This window comes from Centruroides vittatus, unplaced genomic scaffold (assembly GCF_030686945.1).
Source record: "Centruroides vittatus isolate TY-2023 unplaced genomic scaffold, ASM3068694v2 contig_351, whole genome shotgun sequence".
Lineage (NCBI taxonomy): Eukaryota > Metazoa > Arthropoda > Arachnida > Scorpiones > Buthidae > Centruroides > Centruroides vittatus.
Genome location: NW_027122174.1, coordinates 1,172,261 through 1,197,924, shown reverse-complemented (window position 1 = coordinate 1,197,924; position 25,664 = coordinate 1,172,261). Strand labels below are relative to the sequence as shown.

At 36.6% G+C, this 25,664-nt stretch overlaps 2 protein-coding genes across 2 annotated transcripts in view; one reads left to right on the top strand and one right to left on the bottom strand.

Annotated features, from left to right (window-relative positions):
* Nucleotides 1–9,854, top strand: part of LOC136974582 (zinc finger protein GLIS3-like) — a 39,374-nt gene extending 29,520 nt beyond the window's left edge. Inside the window, exons 4-10 of the mRNA XM_067269498.1 lie at nt 767–928; nt 1,122–1,232; nt 2,629–2,788; nt 4,686–4,740; nt 5,163–5,287; nt 6,716–6,887; nt 9,091–9,854. Of these exons, the coding sequence (XP_067125599.1) occupies nt 767–928; nt 1,122–1,232; nt 2,629–2,788; nt 4,686–4,740; nt 5,163–5,287; nt 6,716–6,887; nt 9,091–9,100 (795 nt within the window). The 3' untranslated portion in view covers nt 9,101–9,854. The remainder of the gene's footprint in view (nt 1–766; nt 929–1,121; nt 1,233–2,628; nt 2,789–4,685; nt 4,741–5,162; nt 5,288–6,715; nt 6,888–9,090) is intronic.
* Nucleotides 9,855–17,800: 7,946 nt separating this feature from the next.
* Nucleotides 17,801–22,340, bottom strand: LOC136974581 (tubulin alpha-1B chain-like). The gene is made up of 6 exons (XM_067269497.1): nt 22,188–22,340; nt 20,599–20,821; nt 20,227–20,528; nt 19,893–20,155; nt 19,557–19,821; nt 17,801–18,189 (listed from the first exon to the last, which is right to left on the bottom strand). The coding sequence occupies exons 1-6, from the start codon at nt 22,188–22,190 to the stop codon at nt 17,893–17,895; spliced, it is 1,353 nt and encodes a 450-aa protein (XP_067125598.1). The 5' UTR covers nt 22,191–22,340; the 3' UTR covers nt 17,801–17,892.
* Between the last annotated feature and the right edge of the window lie 3,324 nt (nt 22,341–25,664).

Below are 25,664 nucleotides of genomic sequence, written 5' to 3'. Positions count from 1 at the left end.
TAATAATAATAGCGTATAAATTATTTTAGATAATAGCGCTGTATTTTGTGTAACTTATTGTACAAGTGTTAAAAATTACAATAACGTTTTAATAAAGAAAACGATATAAACTTGCGTGGAGAGAAAAATGTGGAAGGTTCAAAATGCGATGAGAAATAAAACTTTTTAAGTTTAATAACAAAATTTTAACTATTACTATTCGCTTCCTGTCCTATTTTATAATTAATCTTCTTATTTGCTACTTTTAAATTCGCTATCAATTTGTAGGAGTTATCAGACCACAGTTCGTAGTCCTACAAATTAATAGCAAATTTAAAAGTAGCTAGTAAAAAGATTAAAATTTTAATATTTTTAATAGTTTTGTTTAATTTAAAATATTTATATTTTTTAAATATGCTTTATTAGTCTTTTCTTTAAATATATGTTTTTCTTACGCGATTTCTGTCAAGGACACCAGACGGTGTCCCGGATAGAAAAACAGATAAAAATATGAACTAATCACTTCTTAAAAGCCCGTTTTTTAAAAATTTATTTTACGTTTACTTAATCATTTATATTTTATTTTAGAAGTTACCTTAATATTTGATGGCGCAATAAGCTCGCTCTGTCCGTAATTTAAATTAAAAAAAAATTAATATTCTAAGCAGAACATTATAAATTTAAGCTACATTTTAATATAAAATAGATTAAAATTGATCATTTTTAAAATTATTTATTCCTTAAGAATCACGTAGTTAACATTATTTGCATTTGTGTGCTTTTCTAGTTCGAAGGCTGCAATAAAGCATTTTCACGTCTGGAAAATTTAAAGATACATCTGAGATCTCACACGGGAGAAAGACCCTACGTATGTCAATACACGGGATGCTGCAAGGCTTTCAGCAATTCGTCCGATCGAGCGAAACACCAGAGAACCCATCAGGACACCGTACGTTCTCCTTTTTGTTATATGATCTCGGTTATTGATAACGGGTATACTGGAGAATACGAGACAAAACAAAAAATTATACAAATTTATTTTTTCGTTGATTCATTTATTATTATATTATTGATGTTATTGAATTCGACCCGTTCTAACCTTCTCTACATGGTTTGTTTTTTTTTTTTTTTTTTTTTTACAGAAGCCGTACGCTTGTCAAGTTCCTGGTTGTTCGAAACGTTACACAGACCCCAGTTCTTTGAGAAAACACGTTAAAAACCACTCTGCAAAAAACGATCCCGCTAAAAAGAAGGTTATATTCTTACTTTTTTAATAAAAATGTTTCTCTTAAAGTTCGTCACACCGTATTAAAACCGTAAGAGACAGAATTATAAAGTTATAAAACTACATTTTACTCATATCGAACGTCTGCGATTTACAGTTAAATTATCAAATAATCGAGCAAAATCAGACATCAAAAGTATAAAAAGTCGGAGAAACGTAGCAAAAGTCAGCTAAACAGTGTAGAGTCTAAATCACTTTCTTATTTAATTACTTGGTAAGTTATTCAAAATGAGATCCGTGCGCAAATTACGCGACATCTCTCCGGAAGAATGAAATAAGGAATACGCAACTTAAGTAGAAATATTAAATTGATAACTTCTAATGCCATAGGTCAAACATTATTTCAGATTTCAGTTTACCATTTAAAGATATTTCCAGGAAATTTATATAATTTTCGCAGATAAGATATCAAAAGTCGTAGAAATAGGAGGATGTTTACTTTATTCTAGGTATTTTTAGCGGTATAACGATGAAATGCTAGAAATATTTTCTGCTTATGGAATGTAAACTCTGGAATTTTAATCCGTTAGAAAAAAACCTACAAGATTCTTTTCTCGTATTAAGAAATGAAAATTCGTGGAGTTAAAAACTTTCTAGGAATTTTAACAGATCGTGGCATTTTGTGATAATTTAATAGCGCGGAAACTTACGATTTAGATTCTACACTACGAATCGAAAACATTCAAAATTCTACGCGATAGTATACACAGAGGTGATACAGTATTTAGGTAATAATAATCGATGTCAAACTTCACGCTTCGAATGTGCCGTAATTTGATGTAAATATGAACAATCGTTAGTCTGTATATTTTACATTTTTAACCATTTTTCTATAATGTAATGTAATCAAACTGTGGAAGAAAAGTCGGGAATTAAACTACAGAATTATTCATTTTATCCTTTTTAAAAAAAAGTCAGATAAATGAATTTTTCTCGAGCAATTTCTGAGCCGAAAATTAGTACAGATTCGTCATTGTCGTTAAACGTCCACATTTAGTCCGTAGAAAATATGCCAAATAAATTCGAATAAACTGAGGACGAGTAATTTCAGTTTGTTTTTAGAAGGTTAACTTAATACTGAAAAAGTTTTCCACTTATCTGTATTAAAACGTGGATCTTTTCGTCGTACGTAACGTGGTAATTTCAATTTCTGTACCGGCATTAGTTTGAAAAATTGATCTTAGGTAAAATAACTTATTTTATGCCACGAAAAATATTGTGTAAAACTAACAATTTAATTAGGAATTAAGTATTAAATCCATTAAATAATACAGAACGTGTACAAAATTTATGACTATTATTTTTAAGTGTACAACGGATGAGGCGTTCATTATAAAAATAATTATTATATATTTTTTTATCAGTTAAGAAGCGGGATAACAGATATCGATGCGGAGCTACTAAACGAATGTCTGATCATTCAGCCGATAGCTCCTATCTCTCACACTGAAAACTCGTCCGTAAGTAACACGAGCCTTCCCGATATACATCATCATCCCAAATGTTTGACCAGTCACCAAGCAGGTAGGACTTTTAGCATTTATTTTAATTAAGACACGCTTTAAATGCTCGTTTTATTATAATCTATTCCAACATAAGCCTACATTCTTCATTTTGTTCGGATTAAGATCGGCATTAATCTTTCTAATAACTGTAAATTTCGTGGTGATCCTCGTTATTTGTATTTATATTTTTGAGACATTTAAATTGACAAAGGACGACAATAATAAATAATTATTTATGGAGAAAATTGTATTGCGATAGTATCAGTTATTTTTTCATTCTCTGTTAAGATTGTTAAGTACAACGATATTGAAAAGAAATATACAAAGTAGTCCTAATATCAAATATCAAGAATATTTATGAGTATTTCGAGGTAATTCAGTAAGCGAAAATTTGAAATAATGTAATCGAATTCTGTAAATTGTTTATTAAACACGGAGGATCTCACTCGAAGCTTTTTGTTTTTTTTTGTTTTTTTTTTTTTTTTGTAAATTTCGTAAACTCTCGCTTTAAAACGGTCAACTGACATTTGGATCTTCGCGTATTTATATTACGAAAAAGTTACTGGCTTATAGCGTAGCAGAAGATTTAAATCGCCGAAGGAACGTTTTACAGTAGTAAATTTCTTCGGTGCCTTTGAAGTTTAAACGTGTTATACTGTAAATAAGACCACGCATTGCAAGAAAACGAAGTTCCGTTTAGTCCGCATTTATCGCTGAAAATTCGGCAATAATTTTTGGCTCTTCTGGCTTTATCCGCAATTCGGCCGATGCCGAATTAGAAATTTCCTTTTCGCCGCCATACTCTACTTTCTCCACCCGTCGATCGCAATAAAATCTTAACTTCCAGCATCTTTAGCTAGGGGTTCCGCTTTATGACGAGTTAGTGACCCATTAACGGGCTCTTTTTTCGCGAACATTACTAAGCCAAACCTTCAAAGTTAACTCGACTTCACTACCTTCCCTGAGAATCGTGATCTCATTTTTTCTTTTTATACTTATCAATATTTACCCCGCTTTCCAAAATCCTGCGCAAAATCTGGCTGTGAAAATTTAACTGTGCAGCAACATTTCGTTGATCGATACTCGATAACCTGTTCTAAAAGCTTGTCTTTCGGGGACAAAGCTTTGCCTTCTCATTCGCTTCTTTCACTGCGCTAAGAGGTAAAGAACAGTAGTGTATTTTAATTCGACGATAGTGAAGTATACAATTTTCAACAGTAGCAAACAATTAGCATATAAATTGAAATTTAAACCGCATTACTGTAATATATACAGTATCGAGTGCGAGTCATTGTCGTTTTGTGACGCTAGACTGTTAATCGTCCGAGTAAATTTAAATCCACCTTCAATAATATTACGATAATTACAAACAAATTTCTGATTACAATAAACGAAAATTTTGTAATGTTTCATTTATTTATTGATTCTGATATTAGACGACTGATCGTGTCCGCAGTTACAATAAGCTGCACTTAGTGTATAGGCCTATTCTGGAGGTCTATACACTACTCTATAAGTCTAACGAAAATATTTGAAATACAGTTTTATATTTTTAGAGTTGTACGAGAGAATGGCTTTATTTATTATTTCCGATGTAATGATATAAGTTTTAAGATTTTATTTAGGCTACTCTGACGTTATTCTCGGTATAATTTTTGACTGTTTAGCTTCTCACTGACCTCTACGATTGTTTCATTTGTAGACTATTCACTAAAATAGTAGCCTACGCATTAATACAGCATATCTTTTAATTATTTGCAAATTTACCAAATGATTGTTTATTTAACATTGGCATTTAGGTTTTCGTCAATCCAGAAAAAATTATGTCTAATGCACGGAAACTATTATTAATCACCTGTATGTTATGTCTGGTTTTCGATTACAATATTTTATATATGTATATTTATTTTTTTCAGTTAATCCCACGACAAGCCACACATCAAATTTGGAAAGAAGGTCTGAGTTTGACAGGTAATCTTATAATCTTCTAAATAGTCATATAATTCAATATTTTCGTTTTTATTGTAATAAAATACAGGTTTCTTTTACATTGATATGCTCATACAAGTTTTTTAACAGTTAAAATGAAAATATTATTTAGCGTACATAACATAAAAGTATAAAAGACGCACATTTCGTTCAGCTCGATTTTACGGATCCGAATATAACGTATTTCGGATGAAAATTTACTTAATGAGTGACCGTTTATAATGGCAGTATTAAAACTAATGGTTTTAATACGATTAAAATACAATTAAATACATTTAATACAATTAAAACCAATGTTTTCAATACAGCCATAATAATCGGAGACGAATATTCTCGTGGATTAATACCTTAAAGATTTGACATAAATTTATTAGTTATAAACTGTACTATATTTTTATTTATAGGAGCGACACTATTTATCACACAAATTTTACCAGTAGAATTCCAGTTCTTCCGCCCATAAGAAATTCTATGAAGCAAGAATTAGCGGGTCCAAAGTCAGTTAATTTATATTCATACCGTGAATCAGGTAAATATATACACTATATACAATGTATGCCGCTGATTATGAAAATGATACAAATAATATATTTTTCGTTTGGAGATATTTTGACTTTTAACGGTGTAAAAAATTAAAAAAAAGGTCTCTTTTCGTATTACCTCGGCTATTCGGCCACCCGATCGTCTCTCCTTCTACCTATTCTAATTAATAAAGGTGAACTCCTACGCTTAGTACAAGTGTCCTATTATTAAAGGTTGCATCATTTTGAGAAAAGATTTTACATTATTACAAAAAATAATAATTAATTCACTAGGTAGCGCAATGTCTTGCGATTAAAATCAACTGGAGGAGGGCAAAAATTGTATTGTAACAAAACTAAACTGGGTCCATGCGCAGTTTAATTAACTACGAGATAAAAACAGTAATTTAATAGAATTCCATAAGGTTGAGCACTTTCATTCTGAAATTTCTTTAAGCACTTATTTCTTAGGGTTCGTTCGTAAATCGCGTGTATCGACTTAGGGAGGGAGAAGTGTAAGGAAACACCACAAAAGACCCCGTAGGAGATGGAACTAACGAGGTAAAAACACCACGTGGTTATAATTATTTCGACAAAATAAATGAATTTGGAGAAACTAAAACAATTAATAATACTGCATTGAATAATATATTGATTATGTTTATGGTTAGTCAATTAAATTAATCGGCGTGTAAAAACGGTGGACGAAACACTGATGGTGATATTGGTGTATCGAAAATAAATCGTTTTTATTTGAAAAACAGTACTTTAAAAGAATCCGACTGTGGAGGATAACAACACAATTTTACAATAATTTTTATATAAAATTAATTATTTGGCTACATAAGATTATACAAATATTTATAAATTGGAAGGAGTAGGGAAGAGATTTGAAGAAAACCAAACATTTCGTTTAATATTTCGGGATGGGGGAAGATTGAAATAAAATTTGGCACGGCAGCTCGTGTATAAGGGACGTCGATGCTAGTAAATTTTGGCGGCGAAAGGTCGAGGGGATGGGTGATAGAAGGGTCGTGTGTCGTATCCAGTGGGACAGGACTTAATGAAGATGTTATATGTTATTAGCATTTACAATGTTTTATGAAACTGGTTACTACCCCAAAATTAAACTTTTTTCTATTCGATAATAATTAAAAATAAACGTAACAAAATATATTAAAACTTTGTAAAATTAAGTTTTGTTTTCGTAACAAAATCTCGTAACAGATGGCGCCACATACATTTTTATTTATTATATTGTAAGTCGAAACATAAAAGTTATTTTCTAAATAAAATCTCGGCAGCCTGGAAAGTTACTCTACTCGTTGCTGGATTTTTAATTGTTTAGACTAGATTTAATTAAAGCTAATTTCTACGATATAATAAGAACCAAAGTTTCGTAATTTAAATGTTGCAAAATATTTTTTCTCTTACAGATTCCACTGGTTTAATGAATACTTCTGTTAAAGATTCTAGGAAAATATCTGGCAATTTTCCATCCGTTTTCAAACAAGATCCGGATGATTTCCAAGGAAATGTTACTTTACCATCACTGGATGACATGACGACAAGCTTCACTTCGTTCGATTCTCTTTCTCATTTTGGAGGGTAAGATTTTCGTAATTCGTTTTTATGGTTTTAAACATTATTTCTTTAAATTTTCACGATGCTTTTAGCAGAAAGATATAGAAAATCGAAAGATTTTGAGTAATGCGATAACCTCGTTCAACGACATTAATTACATTGTTAATTTATATTATCATCATTTAACGACATCATTTGTGCCAAAAATTTAGTATCATTTGTATTGTTTTGTCTGCTTTTCTCTTATTTGTCCTACTTAAATTGGAATTTCGAAACTTTAATAAAACGTTATTATATAAATAAATTCCATATTTGATAGAATATTTGTGAATCTTAAATTCTACGATTTTATCAACAAATGTATTATTTGTAAACTAATATAAATAGTTAATGTTTTCTTAAAGTCAAAAATATCGGCTCGTGGTTTTACGAATACAGTTATAATAAAACCCCTCAAATTGGCCACTTCCCTCTAAATTGGACTCTTTTATAAATAAAAGAGTCCAATTTAAAAGGAATAATTTTAATATATAATGTAAAGGTCGATAAATTATACACTTAAAATGTAATTTAGGTTTTCGTGCGGTAAAAAAGCGTAATAACGTCTTAGAAGATCGAATTGAGAATATTTGTCATTAATACATAATTAAACTGATCCTACAGGATTTATTTTTAATTGTCTACTTGGACATTACTCATTAGTAGGACTTTTTACCGGTGTTTAAAATTTGACACAATAATGAGAGTTAGTTCGGAAAAAAACAGAACTTGTAATTCCTAAAGTCCTTTTTGTCTCTCCTACATAAGTTTTTGCTGGATCACAATTACAATTGAATGGATAAACTATTTCCTTCTTTTCCATTAAATTAATTCTTTTGGCAGATCTGTGATATAAATAACATTTAAATAAATTATTTTTTTTCCGGTATTAGATTAACTTTCCCTTTTAATGTATTTTTAACTCTCAAAAATTTTAGGTATATGTCTTAAATTTACGCATTTTTTATTTCTTCAAAATTTCTATTTTTAATGCTATTACAATTAATCCGGCTTAACCATTTTTCTAAATTTTTTTTAATGTAACCATTAAGTAAAAACATTTTATCACACGTTCTATTTCTATATCTTGATCTTGTAACTTGTTCTATTTTTAATTTTATCTATATACATTTTGAAGATATTGAATTTCGTAGCTTGTGGAACGTTAGATTTATAATTAAGTACCCTCGGTATTTGCATAGGTTTATAAACATTTTGTATTCTAATTTATTATCAGTTCTATCGATGGTTATACTATTATTAAAGCCTTTTTCAACCTCAAATCGTGTGTTTGTTTCTATTAAGTTAGCCCGTAAGTATAAGCAGGAATCTACAAAAGCACGATGTAACAAAAATAAATAGGATAATTTTGTCATCTAACATCAAATTTAAAAATTAGAAACTAAAGAAATTGCCAAGAAAAAAGAAGAAAGAAAGAATAGAAATAAAGTATACCGGTGGTTTGTGGTAATACTGCCGACGAGCGGCGTGTTAGCCCGAAACACGTATAAGCGTACAGAAAAAATTACTACTACGGGTAATATAACAAAGAAAATTTGTTTTTTCGGAACTAACTCTCATTATTGCGTCAAATTTTAAACACCAGCGTAAAGTCCTACTAATGAGTAATGTCCGAGTAGACAATTAAAAATAAATTACAAGTATGGACGGTAAGGCATTTATAATCGATCCTACAGAAGTTCGTTTCTATTTTATTTATGATTTGTCATTTTAGAGAGACTCGTAATTTCCGGTATTATACAGTATACTCTTAGGCTATTTACAGTAATCCGGTCTGTCGATTATCCGGCATACCCCGTAAGGCGTAAGCGCTTCTGTTTCCGTACAAATGTTATTCGTGTCGTACGTCTCGTCTTACTCGATTTTCTCATCGCGTATCGGCGCGCCGTAATATTTGCCCGCTCGCCTCCTAAAAGAATCGGTATCGAAGGACGAGTCGCGTCATTCATTGCCTTCGGGCGAGCTTTAAGTCTGTACGTTTTCGGTAATCCGGCACTCTCTGTACAGTACAAGGAATAGCCGGATTAGTAAAAGTCTAGTGTACTGTATTTACATTTTGAAAATCAGAAAATAGTGTTTCCTTTTTATTGTTAGAAAAATATATTTTTGAAACGAAATAATATTACTATTATTTTAAATTAAAAAATAATTCATCTTTTTCTCGTAGGGTTTCCTGAAAAGCTGAAATGTAGCGAATTTTTTCGAAAGAGTTAGCGCATTTTATAGCACCAGAGTCCAGGCGAAAATAGTTTACATTAAAGAATTTGTCTCCGGGCTCCGTAATAATTCGAATCAAAATAGACAAGAAAATATAAAATGCCGCATCGAGACAACTTTATAATCGGCACGAAGGAAACCGCGACATTTTACTTTATTATTTTTAAGAAAACGGACATAATATTCGTCTTCGCCGAGCGCGGGATACGGTAAATGGCGGGCGATGGCGATGCGCCACCACTCCGACAAAAGACGGGAACGGTAAAATTTATCTTTTTCTACGTATTCTTCGTTTAAATCGGATTATAAAATAGGGATCAAACCGTAAATTATACGATTCTATCGCTCGATGAATTTTTAAGATTTATTTTTATAGTATGAAACTATTCGAATGGATTATCGGACGAATAATCGAAACGTAATTCGAATAAACTGTCGAATTTGTAATCGTAATTGCGTCAGAATACACTTAAAATACGATCTTCCCCCGTAATCGGTCCACAGCGGGCCCCGAACGTCGTTTACGAAGAAGAAAGAAATATATTTCGACGCACAAAAACGAAGATGTAAATGTTCTATTTTGCATTTATAATCGAGTCTTTTTTCGTATCGAGAAAATAGATAGCGACAAATATGGATTGTTCGTTGACAAAACGAGGCAGCTTTATCTGTAATATTTTCGTAAAAACGATTAAAAATTTTATTAAATGCTAAGCGTGACTTTTTGAATACTTAATGTATAATTACCACGTTTTTTCCACGCGATACGCGTAATATATAACAATAATTTATACAAAAATGCTATCGATCGACTCGATTTAGCGCCGCTATTTCATCGTCTCCGAAATTTCCACTAAATCGAGGGTGGAGTTCCGGTTCGAAAGCGGGTACATTTAGTAACTAGCGGATGCCAAAGGGATCTCTATTTTACATTTAGAGGGAAGATTCGCCGGCGCTATTCGGAAGGACCGTATAAAGTAAGTAACAATTAGATAATACAGTAATACCGATACGTCGCTTTATTATTAAATTTTTTAAATAAAACTAATAATATTTCGAATAATCGGGAACCGACATATCGCGTTAATAAGGTATGGGGGACGAGTAATATAGATAGATCGGAAAAACAATGTTAGTTACTCTTCTTACTTAATTTAACGAACAAATATTTACACATATTTAAGTTTCGAACGTCAACGTCCGTCCTCGTAATAAACCTCGGACGGATCCGCGCAACAAGACCTTTAAATATCGAGAAACTTTTACCAACGCTTAAATATCTTCGGTGACGTAACACAAATATCGAAAAGCGTCGACATTTAAGTACCGGTACCCGTACGCGTATTTCGAAAACGGGAGAAATAAAAACTAATTAAAATTTTTTGAGAAGCATTTAAGGTTTTATACGGTGTAAAATCATTCGATATATCCAGAAAAATTTCGTAGGTTTTTCAAATTGACTTTTCAGAACGTAACGACGTTCCTCTATTTTTATAAAAAAAAACCCGTATAAAATTGTTTACGTATTCTATACGACTTTATCAAGAACGAATGTTTTTAATTTAATCGCGATTACGCGTAAACGAATTTTCCGAATCTCGAATAAACGAAGGAAAAACTCTTTACAATTTTCTCGTCGTGCGTGGCAGAAAGACTTTTCGTGGAAATTTTAATAGTTATCGCCGCTAAATTACGAAAAGCGTCGAAGCCGAAACGGAATATAAGTGGAATAAGTTAAATCGAATACAAATTGATATTTTCGAGCGTAATTACTTCGATTCGGACGATAAAATAAGACCGACGACCACGCGACGAAAATTTGACGTGGCGAAAGACGAGTCGATCGATCTTAATAACGGAAGACGATGGCTTTTCCGAACGATATCCATTTTCTCGAACATTTCTCTTTTCCGGGCATTCGTTTATCTCTGTTTAGCTAAGAAGAATCGCCTAATATAGTTAATAAAATAAAATGTGGCACGCGACAAAATGAATGGTAACGTATAAGTCGCGTACTAACGCTCGACTCTATTCGTTTTCGTTATCGAAAAATTGCTTTTTAGCTTACGCGGTTGTAAAAAGAATTAACGATTTAGCCCAAAAATGAATATTTCTACTTCTCAAAATTTTCTATAAATATATTTTCCAATAATTAATTTTCTTAGAACACGCTAAAACGTTAAAACGCTCTTTCAAAAATCTATCGTTCGAATATTTTTAAAGCCGCTTAATTACGCGCGTAATTAATTAGAAATATTCGTAAGCCGTCGTAAATTTTATATTACGAACTAACGAATATTTTAAAATAAATGAAATCGAAAACTCGATATTCGCCGGTGAATTTCCGTTTTAAAATGCGGGAAAACTGCGCTTCGGTTTCCCGCCCGGGTACGCCGGCAAACTGTTTTCGGGGCCGCGCCCGAATAATAACGACGTAACGCGTCCGATAGCGACGTCTTATAAAAACTTTTTCCGCGGCGAGTGAGCGCAATTTTTATATAACGATATCGAACGTATTAGTAACGATATCGTTTAATACGAGATAAGCGCTTACTATTTTTAATTACGTAGGCCCGTAGGTTTTATTTAATAGCGGTTCGTTAAGATATTTTAACGTTTATCGAATAAATATCGAAATATTTTAACCATTTCGATAAAACCCCGAGAGAAACGGAAGGTCGCCTATTCGCCGGCGTACTCGAAACGCGCCAGACAAAATTTATTTACTTTATTTATTTATTATACACTAACCTACGGCAACGTCGGTGGCGCGGGATAAAAATGGCGTCTCCTATTAAAAATCGACGAACGAAACCCCCGAAAAAAGCCGATGCAAAAATAACAAAATAAAAAATGAAAGTACAAAAACGATACGAATAACGCGACGTATTATAGTTAGATGCGTAATAGTTTACTACGAAACGATTTAAGCTTTTTATAATCGAGATACAATAAATTTTTAAGTTATTAATAGATTCGCGATACGATAAAAGAGAGAATAGTAATGTTAAGAAGGCGACGAGGCGCGAACGACGGCCGTAGCTAACTAGCTTTTGGGTCACTTTGTATTTTTATTTAGAAATTTCCAACCGGTACTCGATTTTCAATTCGAAATACGTAAAAGAAAACGAATAAATTATTTTCGAATTATCGTAGAAGATAAAACGGGGGATGATTGTATTTATCACGCGGTTTAAAACATTTTCGGTGTCCGACTATTAATCTTTTCGACGATAACTCGACGATACGCGTCTGGTCGAACTTGGCTCCTTTTTATTTTATTTTCTTTTTTGATAGATAAAAGGAAGTAATCGTTCGTCACATTAATTCACCCTAAACTATCGATTCGAAGAATTTCGTATTTAATTTCTATTTTTCTAACGAAAGATTCGTTACAAATTTTGAAAAACGTGCTTTTTATTAACACGTTTCTGATTTGTCATTTCGTTTTGTAGTTACGAGGTTTTAAATAAAAATTTAAATAATTTGGATATACGTATGTATATATATATATATATATGTCAGATTAAAGAGCGAATGACACGTATTGCGAGTACGAGGCGTGCTCGAAATGTGGCCTATATCACCTAAATGAATAAATGAATAAATATATAAAGAATTTTTCACGTAAAAAACGTGAAATACGAAAGAATCGATCCGAGTATTTTTAGTTTAAACAAATAGACGACATCCGCGAGAATATTTCTTATACCCGCAAATAACTTTCGTATTGTTTTTATTTTTAAATGTTCTTTGGCGACGGAAAAGTATTTTCGCGGGGGAAAAAATAGAAAATTCTAAAGGTTATCGACGGAGGAAATTACCGTAATTATCTTTTTTTTCGGCACAAAAAGTTTATCGTTTCGGGTGACCGGAATTGGCAAAGAATAGATATTTCCGACGATAAAAGGAAAACAAAAGGGGCTAAATATCCTGGAAATTACGACGGAAAGTTTCCTTAGTGGATACTCGACGGATTAGAAGTAGGTCTAAAATAATTTTTCTTTATTTTTATTTTAGACCCATTTTTACTCGGTCGTAAAATATTTAATCCGATGTAAATATCGTCGACGTAGAAAAACGACGAGAAATTTTATTTATTTCGGTGCACCGAAGGTAGAGACGAAACGTACGATTCGTTTGTCGTATAAAAACTTTATACGTTACTACATTTATTAAAGAACGACCGTAGTTTATCATTAAGACGGAAAATTATTTAAATTTTAATTAAATCGAAAGCGGAACTGAAAATTCAGAAATAATGGGAAAAAATTTGGAACGCGTCGCTTCTAGAGAAACGCGATAATAAATCGAGCTTCGGCTTTTACGTTTAACCTTACTCGACCGGTGGTTCGACGTAAGATCCGCCGTCCACGTTACGCGTATAGCCGAATTCGTGGCGAAAGAACGTCCCGCTCGCTCCTACGAGGAAGAAAGCGTTTTGAAAAGCTAATCTCGTCGGCGCGCATCCTTAATTAATCGTCGATCGTTTAACACCGCCGCCGTACTTACCAGCCCATCCGCCGGGAGATCGACCGGCACCGACCGGGGAAAACTGTGTCTCGTCTGGTATTTTTGGGCCGAATTTCGGCAACTTTCGTGTCGGTTTCGTCGAACGAAGATAATTAAGAGTCGGCGTCGTCCTTCCTCCTCGCCCATCCCATTCGTCCGTAATGGTCGAAATCGTGGCCGATCGGCGGTAATTTACCGATTTGTCCGGCTAATTAATTAAACGACGGACGAATTAAAAGTTTAAGTTATCGTCCGAGTAAAAATAAATAAACGAAATCTGGTAAACCGAAAGAACGGAGAACGCGGCGGCTTTCCCGCAATTTCTATCCGTCAAAACCGACAGATTCGATATTATAGTAATTTAAATGCGGTATTATTACGATTTATTTAAATAATTTCGAAACCCGCGTCGATGTCGGAATAAACGTTCCATTACGGTAGTTACCGTAACGACAAACGTGATAATATTTAAAGGTAAAAGTCGATTAAAGTCTCCGGTTTCGTCTTACTTTTTAGATATAAATAATAATTGTTCTTCTCGAATCGCCGGCTCGACCTAACGATACGAATAGGAACCACCGGCAAAAACTCGGTCCGCTTTCTCCCATTCCGGAAGATGACGTTTCTCCAGAATTTCCTGCCGTAATTTATAAAGGTATTTTACGTTCGTTTGTATATTTTACCGGGTAAATGTAGTTTCGGTCGCGGTAGACGATCGTTTCGTCTCTTTTATTTTATTCGTTGTTTTACGTTAAAGAATGGGTGAGATTCGATATAAAAATTTACAACTTACTAGCTGACCCGGCCACGCGTTGTTGTGGCTCAAAATGTATCTATTATAAATGTGTAACACTTCCCCCGTGGGGGAAATTTCAAAAAATTCTTTCTTAGTGTATATTCTCTTGACGTACCCTATTAAAACGCAATCAAAAACGCATCTAAAATAGTATAATAAAAGCCGAGTTCTTCACAGTAAGCCTTAATCCCGTCACTTTTCCCGCTGGGGAATATCGAAAAATCCCTTTTTAGTGTATATTCTGTTGACGTAACCTATTAAAACGCAATTAAAAACGCAAAAAAACGCATGTAAAATAGTATAATAGAAGCCGAGTTCTTCACGGTAAGCCTTAATCCCGTCCATCTCCCCCCACTGGGGGGAATTTCGACATGTATATTATATAAAAACACGTGCGTATTCGAATGCAACGTTGTGTCAAAATTTCAAAGGAATCGGTAGGAACAAACGAACGTTATATTTTATTTATATTAATATTTATATTAAGTAATAATTTTAATAAAATAGGAATAATTAATAGTTATTCTCCTAACCTCACTCAGACTCTATTACACTGTAAGACAACAACACCTTGATGCTGAGAACCTTTAACTTTAATCATAAACAAACGTTTTCGGCCCATTCCATGGCCATCGTCAGGCTAACAACATTCGAATACTGTTCCGAATAACCAATTTCAAATTTAAATAAAATACAAAAGAACTCACGCGCGATGCTAAACAACGTAAACTAAAACTAATATAAACAACATAGAAAAGAACAAACGAACGTTATATATTATTTATATAGATAGATAGAAAATGATCTGCTTCAGTCCATTCTCACAGAAAAGCATAATGCCTGACAGAAAAGCAAACTTAGTTCGTCGGAAGGTAGCGCCATCTGTTGGACATAAAAGCCTTAATTTATATATAAATATATTTTTGAAAGGGGGGAAATGGTGTAGGGGTATGAAAAATAGATAGTAGCCGATTCTCAGACCTACTGAATATGCACATAAAATTTGGTAAAAATCGGTAAAGCCGTTTCGGAGGAGTAAGGTAACTAACATTGTGACACGAGAATTTTATATATAAGATTATGTTTACGAATCGATGGTTCGTTATTTCGTTTCGTTAATATCAAAAGTATAATAATATTTCTGCCATTTTTGTCAATGTATGTCGTTGGCCCTCCGGTGGTGAAATTTGGTAAAAAATTCACGCGCGTAACATTATCGAAAAGTAGGACTTATCGTTACGATCCGTGACAATAAAGATCTTGGCCCGCGTTTTTTCGTCTCTAGTAATTGCTAGCCTTACCTTTACGTCTCGGGACGTATTAATTAAGGTTGCGGTGTGGTGCCTTCCGAACGAATGGTCCGAAAATTTTTGCGACGCATCTCCGTAACGAGAAAAAATTTCAAACTTTCGACAAAAGACACGGGAGTTGTTACGTTTTAAATCGGGCGAAAAAAAATCCTGCCTTTCCGTACGCATTAACATCCGTACATATAGAAAAATCCCCGAATTTGTCGACGTTCCTACCTCCCTCGACTCTAACGATGAAAAAATTTTGGAGCCGTCATTTTTTAACCCATCGCCTTATTTTCCCTCTGTTAGTACTGTTACGGAAAGTACGGGCTATACTGTATTTCCATCGACTTACCCCGTGGAACGATCCGAGAATCTCTATATTTAGCGCGCAAATACTTTCCGGTCGGGCAACGCGAATGGTGGCAAAATTGGTGCGGACGAAGATACGGAGCTTGCGGGAACGAAGCGCGTTACATTTACAAAATCTGACCGTCGTCTTAGCCCGTAAGGATGCCCAGACCGTGCACCCGACCTCCGATCGTCTTCCAGCGGCGGGGCTACAAAAGTAGAGGGCCCGGCGGACGTACGGTCGGCTTCTGGCCGAACGGCCGCGTTGCCCGCACGAAATTATAGTCGCTCGACTACCAATCGGACACACGCGGCATCGTCCGTCGCCTTTGCCGGGCTACCGGCAGATGCAAAACTCCACTGCGTCTACCACTAATCGATTCCTACAATCGCGTCGCGCTACGTCGGAAACATCCTCCGATTGTATTACCTTCGCTGGTACGTCCTCCGGGACTATTTACCGGTCTGGCGCAACATAAAAAAACAATCGCACGAGTATATAAAATATATTTATTTATACTCGAATATTAAATATATGTAAACGCGTGCGTGCAAAATAAGTTAATATTTGAAATAAAAATCGAAATTTCAGTTTATCGGCTAAACGTACGAACGGGACTCCGTTTCTTCTACGTTGTACAGTTGTCGGGTTTCTTTCGTTACTTCAAATTCGAGTATGTGTACTGTGTCGTCAACTGCCTTAATTAAGTTGACTTTATTTCGATTTCGAGAACTTCGTAACTAAGCTTAATTAGTTCTGCCGCGCACCTTTTAAAATTCTGATAAAGTTTTTGTGAATCTAGAACAATCCTCGTCGCGATGCCGGGCTGCGATTGTCAATCGTATTGTAATTTAAATAATAAATTTATCGTTCTATGTAGCCGTGTAAAAATTTTGAATTTAAATCGTGACTTCCGGTCCGGATTAGAATTTGTATATAGCTAAGCTTAGAAGCCGGAGGCCCCGATTTTCATCTAACTGTTCTCGAGATTATAAATTCTCACCGGTCCGTCCGTCTTCGTTAGTCTACGATTTAAAACTTGCAGAATTATTGTTCGTATTCGAGAGATGCGAAACACATTATAATTGAAAGTTTTAGTATGTAAGGATATCTTAAAATCTTAAAAATGATTCTTAGTTTGTCAATAGGAGTGTATTGATGCAAACTTGGTTAATACAAACTCAAATCCACCAAGTACTGTACATTTGGTGATAACAGCTTTACCATTAATTTAAAACTTTACACGAAACGGCGACAATAAGAACATTCGATTGTAAATTTAAATGGAAATCTCTCCTTCGAAGAGAACTTAATTACACCCAGAAAAACGATTCGAAGAAAAACTAATTGGTAGGCAATGCTCGATAATACGGTGTACAAAGCCCGCGCGTAGTGCAATTTAGCATCTATCATAAAATAGGCTTTCGGCACACCAAAATTCGAGTGTTTGTTTTAAACTTACAAAAAAGTTTTCCGCCATCAATTACGGTCGAAGTATTTCTAAGCCGAAATAGAATGCGACATCCGTTAGGGTAGGAAGGCCGGTAAAATGAAACACACTAATTAGGAATTTCGTAGTTCGATATTGAACGTAACACATCTCGATTATAATTTAGGTTAAGTGTTTATTAAAAATTATAAGAACACGTGCCTTTCGTAAACAAGATTTTTCTTCTATGGAAAAAAAAATACTTTTACAAAACTCAAATTTGCAAAAATCAGTTGCGAGTTTTAATACTTTAATCGAAATACAAAAGCGTGGAAATTTGCCACGATAGCAAATTATATTTCAAAATGCATTTAGTATTCCTCGCCCTCTTCTTCGCCGCCTTCCAGAGAATCCATGCCCACTTCTTCGTAATCTTTCTCCAGAGCAGCCAGATCTTCTCTGGCTTCCGAAAATTCGCCTTCTTCCATACCTTCTCCCACGTACCAATGAACAAAGGCACGTTTGGCGTACATGAGATCAAATTTGTGGTCCAATCTAGCCCAAGCTTCCGCAATAGCGGTAGTGTTGGAGAGCATGCAAACGGCTCTAGGAACTTTTGCCAAGTCACCTCCGGGAACAGTGGTTGGAGGCTGATAATTTATTCCAACCTGTCGAATAAGAAAAGATTGACTTTACATTTTCACGGGTCAAATTACAATAACTTCGTTTCTAACAAATATCAAATGTTAGTTTTAACAATAAAAAACAGTTTTTAACTTAAAGTTTCTTTTTACAGCTTTAGGTCAAGTTTAAGGCTTGCCCGTGGTGAAATTTTAGTGTTGCGTATAATAAATCCTATCATTTATGGACTACAATAGGAAATCTGACGGGCAATAAAGACAGTAAAAACAAGAGAGAAAAATATCTAGATTCGAGTAAAAGATCTGGTTTATTAGATTAGTAGTAGTCAAGTATTGAACAGGTTCCATTCAATTATTTAGATAATCTGTCGATGCGAAACACACGCATTAGGAATTTTTTTTAAAGAAACAATAAAACTAAGTGTGGTATGTATCCAAATGGTTATCAATATATAGATTTAGCTTGACTTTCGACATTAATCATTTGACTACTATTATGAAGTTTTCTTTAAAAACTTAAAGTTCAAAATTCATTGTATTAGCTAGCTATTTGAATTGAAATTCTTCAATATAAAAAAAAATTAATAGTTGAGAATACCTTTGGATTATGGTTATTTGTTCACGATTGTCTTAATCCAACAGGTGTATCGAAATACCTATGTGGGGTGATAACTAAATCCTTTTTAAGAAAATTTAGCAAAGTCTCTTAATATTGTTGGACATAATTTGAATTAAAAAAAAAAACTTTATAAAGATGCAGATTAACCGGTGTTATCATTAAATGAATACTATTTTACTGTACAGTACATGTAAGAAGTGTCAAGGAATTAAATCTTCCTAAAAAGGATTTTTAAGAAGTGAACAGTAGTCTTAGTTGTTTGTATATGAAAAATAGGAACGGTCATATATAATTTTAGTTTATTTCTACTATAAGGTTTAAAAGAATAGGAAACCGTAATTAATTAAAAGAAACCTAAAAATTCTCTAATAGTTACTTTTTATCCCAGTTAAGCGTAGCAGATGCATTAGCTACACCGAACATTCTATAATTTCATCTACTTAAATGGTATTCGAGTCATCGGGTGCGAGATAAAATCGTTCTTGCAAATCGACTCGGTACGAAGTTTTATTCCGGATTAAAGAAAGTACCACGGTTGTCAAGATTGTGGTCGAGAATTATTTCTCTCGGTAAATTCATAATTCTTTTTTAAATTCAATAAATTTTACTATAATCGGTGCGTTTCCACAAATAAATAAGCGAGAAAAACATACTGTATAGCAGAATATAGAAAAAACATTAATTGTACAGTACATTAAATGACAGCAGCGACGGAGAGGGTGGAAAGTTTAATGATCTAGAACTAACGAGCGACAAAGTAATTATTAAAGCTCACCTTGAAACCCGTAGGGCACCAGTCTACAAACTGGATCGATCTTTTCGTTTTAATGGCAGCGATGGCCGCATTTACATCCTTAGGAACGACGTCTCCTCTGTAAAGCATACAACACGCCATGTATTTGCCGTGGCGAGGATCGCATTTTACCATTTGATTCGCAGGCTCGAAACAAGCATTGGTAATTTCCGCAACCGTCAATTGTTCGTGGTAGGCCTTTTCGGCAGAGATAACGGGAGCGTAGGTAACCAAAGGAAAGTGGATTCTGCAAAAATAAAATCGATGGGTAAAATAATACACACTGGAAAATTGTTCCACAAAACGCTTAAATTATACCTGGGATACGGTACTAAATTAGTTTGGAATTCCGTCAAATCGACGTTCAATGCCCCGTCGAAACGGAGAGATGCGGTTATGGAAGACACTATCTGACTAATAAGTCTGTTCAGATTAGTGTACGAAGGTCTTTCGATGTCCAAGTTGCGTCGACATATATCGTAAATCGCTTCGTTATCGACCATGAAGGCACAGTCGGAATGTTCTAACGTAGTGTGAGTCGTTAAGATGGAGTTATAGGGTTCGACTACCGCGGTGGATACCTAAATTGTAAGAAGGTTTTACCACAACCGGAACGTTGTTTTGTTTTTAGTAAGGCTTTAGAGAAACGTACCTGAGGGGCGGGGTAAATAGAAAATTCGAGCTTAGACTTCTTTCCGTAGTCCACAGATAGCCTTTCCATCAATAGGGAGGTGAAACCGGAACCGGTGCCTCCGCCGAAGCTGTGGAAAATCAAGAAACCTTGCAACCCCGTGCATTGGTCGGCTAATTTACGAATGCGATCCAACACGAGATCCACAATTTCCTTTCCGATGGTGTAATGTCCTCTGGCGTAGTTATTGGCGGCATCCTCTTTTCCGGTAATCAGTTGTTCCGGATGATAAAGTTGACGATAGGTTCCCGTTCTCACCTCGTCTGAAAGTCAAAAATTAGGACTGGAAGATTCGGACTCGGGCGGCTGGGCAAAAATCGTTAGCTTACTTACCGACGACCGTAGGTTCCAAGTCGACAAAAACGGCCCTGGGAACGTGCTTTCCGGCTCCGGTTTCGCTAAAAAACGTGTTAAAGGAATCGTCTCCACCGCCCATAGTTTTGTCACTGGGCATCTGTCCGTCGGGTTGAATGCCGTGTTCCAGGCAGTAAAGTTCCCAACAGGCATTACCGATCTGGACTCCGGCTTGGCCGATATGAACACTTATACATTCACGCTGTACCGAAAAATTTTAAAAATTAGCCCATTCCTTATCTCTATTCAGAAATTTTGCGCGGTGTTTTTAGTACGTATACGCCACCCGGGAACAGAATTATGCAAATTACGTAGACTAATTCATTGCTTAAGATTATAATTATATATAATAATTAATATATATATATATATATATATATATATATATATATATATATATATATTGAGTCAAACCTGGGTTATTCGATCCGGCCGTCCTCCGACGGGAATGCCGGTCGCGGTAAAAATTTGAGTCAAGACGGAGATGTTTGTATTAGAGAGTTCAAAAATTTACAGTGGAAATAAAAAATAATAGGGCATTTGGACGGGTGAAGTTAGAGTATCGGACGTCCGCACGAACATTTTAATTCTGGAATAGATAACGATTTCAACATCGCGGGTGGAGAAGATGTACCGTACAGTACAGTACAATAGACGGGTGGTTATACAATCCGGCCGCGGAGCTAAGAGGTCGGGAGGTCGGCAGACCTTCCGCACGCGCCGTAGGCCTAAAGATGCTAGTAGAATTACTAATTTCCCGTTTAAAGCGTTAGACGTCGATTTCTCGAAATAAGTTTATTTGGTCGCTGCGCGGTAAATAACCCGTCGCACTTTCGACACACCTCGGCCGACTACCGTCCGGATCGCCGGCAGCGGAAGCCGACATTTAGTCGCGGTGGGAAATGTTTAAGAAATTAAAATAGCACCTGTATAAAGATTTCGTACTAATGTCCGATTACAGTACTGCGGATTATAAAGGCGGAAAAAAGAAAGCGCCAACGTCCCGAGAGACGAGGACGGACGATCTTTACTCGCAGCGTTAATTGCTCCGGGTTACCGCCCAATTACAACAATGGCGCTATAAGCGGGACCGGGGACCGGGACCGAACGTCTAACGGCCAGGGGAGAGTTTAAGGAATTTTTCGGAAACGTTTTTGTCGTAAGTAGAGGCGGGCTCTTCGTTCGGAGGAAAGCGAATACGTGGCAGGGAGTAAGAGTGGAGCGGAAAGGGACGAGTTAACGAGAAAAGTCGAGGCCGCGACGAAGCGGTCTTAGAGAAAAGAGCCGTGGGGCGGAAGGAAAGGAAAAAGGGAGAAATATTCGGAGGTTTAGCAGAAAAAAAGGGGACCGCCGACCGTCCGGAAACGGCCGGGCCGTGCGGAATGCGGCCGACGGTCCAAATATGGTAAAGCCGGTCGTCCGCATCGACGTGACTCATCGGACCGGGAGCCGGGAGCCGGCCACCGCCTTCTTTGGCCGGATAACGGCGGAAGGTGCGGCGGTGCGGCGTTAAAGTTAAGCGGACGAAAGAAAAACCTAGGCAGAGCCGGAGTAAAGGAAGGACTCACCATTTTCACCAGGGTTAAGAAGGGCGTAGACGACAAACAACAAAAAGCTCGTGGCTACAACCAAGCGACGATTCTTTCCACGAACGACGAGTGAAGCGCCGGCTCTCCCGCGCCCCTTATAAAGGTCGGCCGCCCTCCCGCTCATTGGCTGCGCCGGATGACGCGTCGTCCGCCATCCCGGGTTCTGCGCACCGGCCCCCGCCCGCCGCGTCCGTTGTATTGCGACACGTCGGAAGGTGACGCATCCCCTCTTCGGGGAAATCCGCGGTCGACGGACTAAAACCCCTCCGGACTACGGACGGAGACGGCTAATTTTTCTAGACCCGCGAGGGATAAGGTTTCGTTCTTTAATTCCTCCGGGCCGTCCCGTCCGGCTCGTCCGCCACGCACTCGGCGGGGTCGATGTCCCCCGCGCGCCGGAAGGAGGCTCGTCCCCTCTTCCGCCCTCCCCGCCGACGGCAAAATGGAATCGGCCGCCGCCGTCGGCATCCGACGGAGCGTGGCCGACCCGACTCCGCGTCGTCGTAAGACTGCGGCGGGATCCGGACGGAAGAGCCGGAGCCGGGCGCGTCGACGCATTGGGGTGGACGTTTCGCTTCCGGGGAGGGAAACGCGCCACCGACCGTAAGATAGGTTTTTCTGGGCCGGAATTTGCAAACTACACGCGGAAACGTTAAATTTCTTTCTACCGAATTTTCGCTTTTCTTGGAAAATAGTCTCCGTCTCCCGGGCTACTTTCACGCATTGTGAAAAACTAAGACGCTAATTCGATCGTGGACGGTGTAAAAATACGCAGAGCCGTAAGAAGGGCCGAGTCGGAAATATGCCAAGAATTTGCCTTTAATCCCGGACGTGACTAAACGTATTTGCCGGCCCGGGTGGGGGTCGACGGAGAGCGTTGGGAGGATCCGCGTCGTCCCCTTACATTTCCAATTAAAAACACCAAACGGGCCGGCCCCGAACTTATTTCGCACGAATTACGCCGCTCGATGTTTAGGCCTAATCCTCTCGGGCCTTTCGCTACCACCCCCGGGCTTTGTCGGTCCTTCCGACTTTCCCGCTTTTACGTTAAAAATACAGTACTCGGGCTCGTATCGACCGATTGGCCCGGGTGGTTAACGCTTATTCGTCGTAGTTAGCATTTTCCCGTCGGTAACGTCTTAAAACTTATCCCGTTAGTTAATAGGACGAGTTTTGTCGTATTACCGATACGGCGTATTAATCCGCCACAATTAACCCCGGCGGACGGATTATAAACGGATCCGTGCGGATAAATTATCGATCGATGTACTGTACCCGTATCCGTCTACGTAATCCTCTCGTTCCGAGTAGAAAATAAGTAAAATCGTACGACGGGATGGTAACCGGGAATAAACCACCCGACTAGCGCAGTCGATAGGCGGAGGGACAGACTTTTACGGTAGTCGCGGACATTGAAATCTTACGCCCGGATATAAAACTTTTTTTTATCGATTTTTCTGTATAAAATTTGGGAAGCTTATAAGGCGCGGGTAGCGAAACCGCCTGCGAATAATTTGTTAAAACCGTATTATTTTCGTGAGTGGTAAAAGTATATCGGAAGTAGAAATGTACCGTAAGGTACTGTACGTGCGCCGGCACGGTTACTTAATTACCTAATTAATTTCGTCTTCTACGCAAAATATCGCGAGGAAAAATGGTTTTTAAGGTATTTTACGCTTTGTCTGGGAAAATTAGGACTAATTCTGATTAATGAATCGAGTAAAGGCGAAATCTATTCTAATTAATGTCCCGAGGCGTGCGACGGAGAAATTAAAGCCGAATCGCAATGCCGTATTTCCGTCCACTTTATCTCCAATTGTAAACGCGTTTCTTTGGCTTTTTATTATAATTTTTTTTACATTTATATTCTCCAAATGCGTACCGGATCGGGTGGTGGAGCGAAACACCCGTCTGCCCCGTCCCAGACGGGAATGAATTAATTTGCTCTAGCTCGGTTTCCCCGGCCGATTAACGTTAGAAAATAAAGCTAAAAGTGAATTTATTGGCAGGATCGAGACCGCGTTCGAATCCGGATCTCGTGGCTACGGGAAAACCCTTTATCGAACGGTTACGCGTGGTCCTTATAGGGAGACGATCGATTTCAGCGCACCCGTTCCCGGCAAAAATTAAAAGAAACGTAATTTTACGAGATTGACAAAAAAAGGACGGATAAATTTCGGTCGGCGTTCTACCGAAATTGTACTTTTTATCGAGACTATTTTTGCGCGCGAATGCAAATTACTACAGAAATTTGCATTTTTTTTCTTTTCGTTTATAACGGGAATTTTCTAGACTAAATCGTAACGATTATCGGGCGTTACTATTACGTAAAATCGAGATTATAAGTCGCGGATTGTTATAGCGTCGCATTATTACGTCGTTAGAATAAAGCCAGTTATAAAGCTATGGGATTTCGAATACGGGATAAACGCATTAAATGAAATATCGACGACCTAGCGAAACACTCGGCTCGTCGCGGTACTCTATTTAATCAGTCGTAGCTCTATAATTTATAGAAATAAAAGAATAATAGTCGATACCCAGACGGATATCAAATATTCATTTACGTCCAACTAGGCAATTTCGATCCGGCTACCGTAACTATAAAACTATAAAATAAAACTTTACGGATAAAATGGCAACCGTCGGATTTATAACGATCGTCGATTTTCTTGTATAATTTTTTATTTCCGACGGGCAGTAACGGTTTCGGGCGATTCGGTCGAAAACTAAGAATAATGTGAGAGAAATATACGATATCCAGATGTTGGCCTAAGTGTAAACACTAGTTACCGTCACCGGCACGCAACCTCTAGACAATCTGCGGATTAATAAATGACTCGACTCTGTTCCGGATGTCGAATTCCGAAAAGTTAATCATTTATCGACGTTAAAGATCTTTACGATTCGGGATTACTTCTAGAAAGTTTGATTAAGGTTTAAAATATTGTATAATTTCTGTCCTATTTTCCGAAACACGTAAGATATTATCTGTAATTGTTTCGATTTTAGTCGAGATAAAAATACGAATTACGGAACGGCGAAAGAAAAATATTCGTGTCGGAACCGGCGGGAATTATAAAACGATCCTTAAGAATCCGCCAGTCTCCGCCTAGGAATTACGAATAAGTCACGATTTACGCTGGGGACAGAGCCCCTTCTCTCTAAACCCCCTCCGTACGTCAAAAATACAAAAATGTGCGTGCCTACAAAATTGCCCGGAACATTTGGCTTTAATATTTATACATAAGTTATATTACTATTTTCGAATAAACTATAATGTTAAAAGCGTTATTTAAATTCTTAAAAACACACACACACATTTTAACATTTGTTAAATTGAGATTCGTAGTGGAATTTTAGTAATAAAATATGTTAATTAAATTTCGGTAAAAATAATAATAATAAAGTACCGTTAGTCCCTTTATTTAAGCGTCTGCAAATTTTCCACTAGCG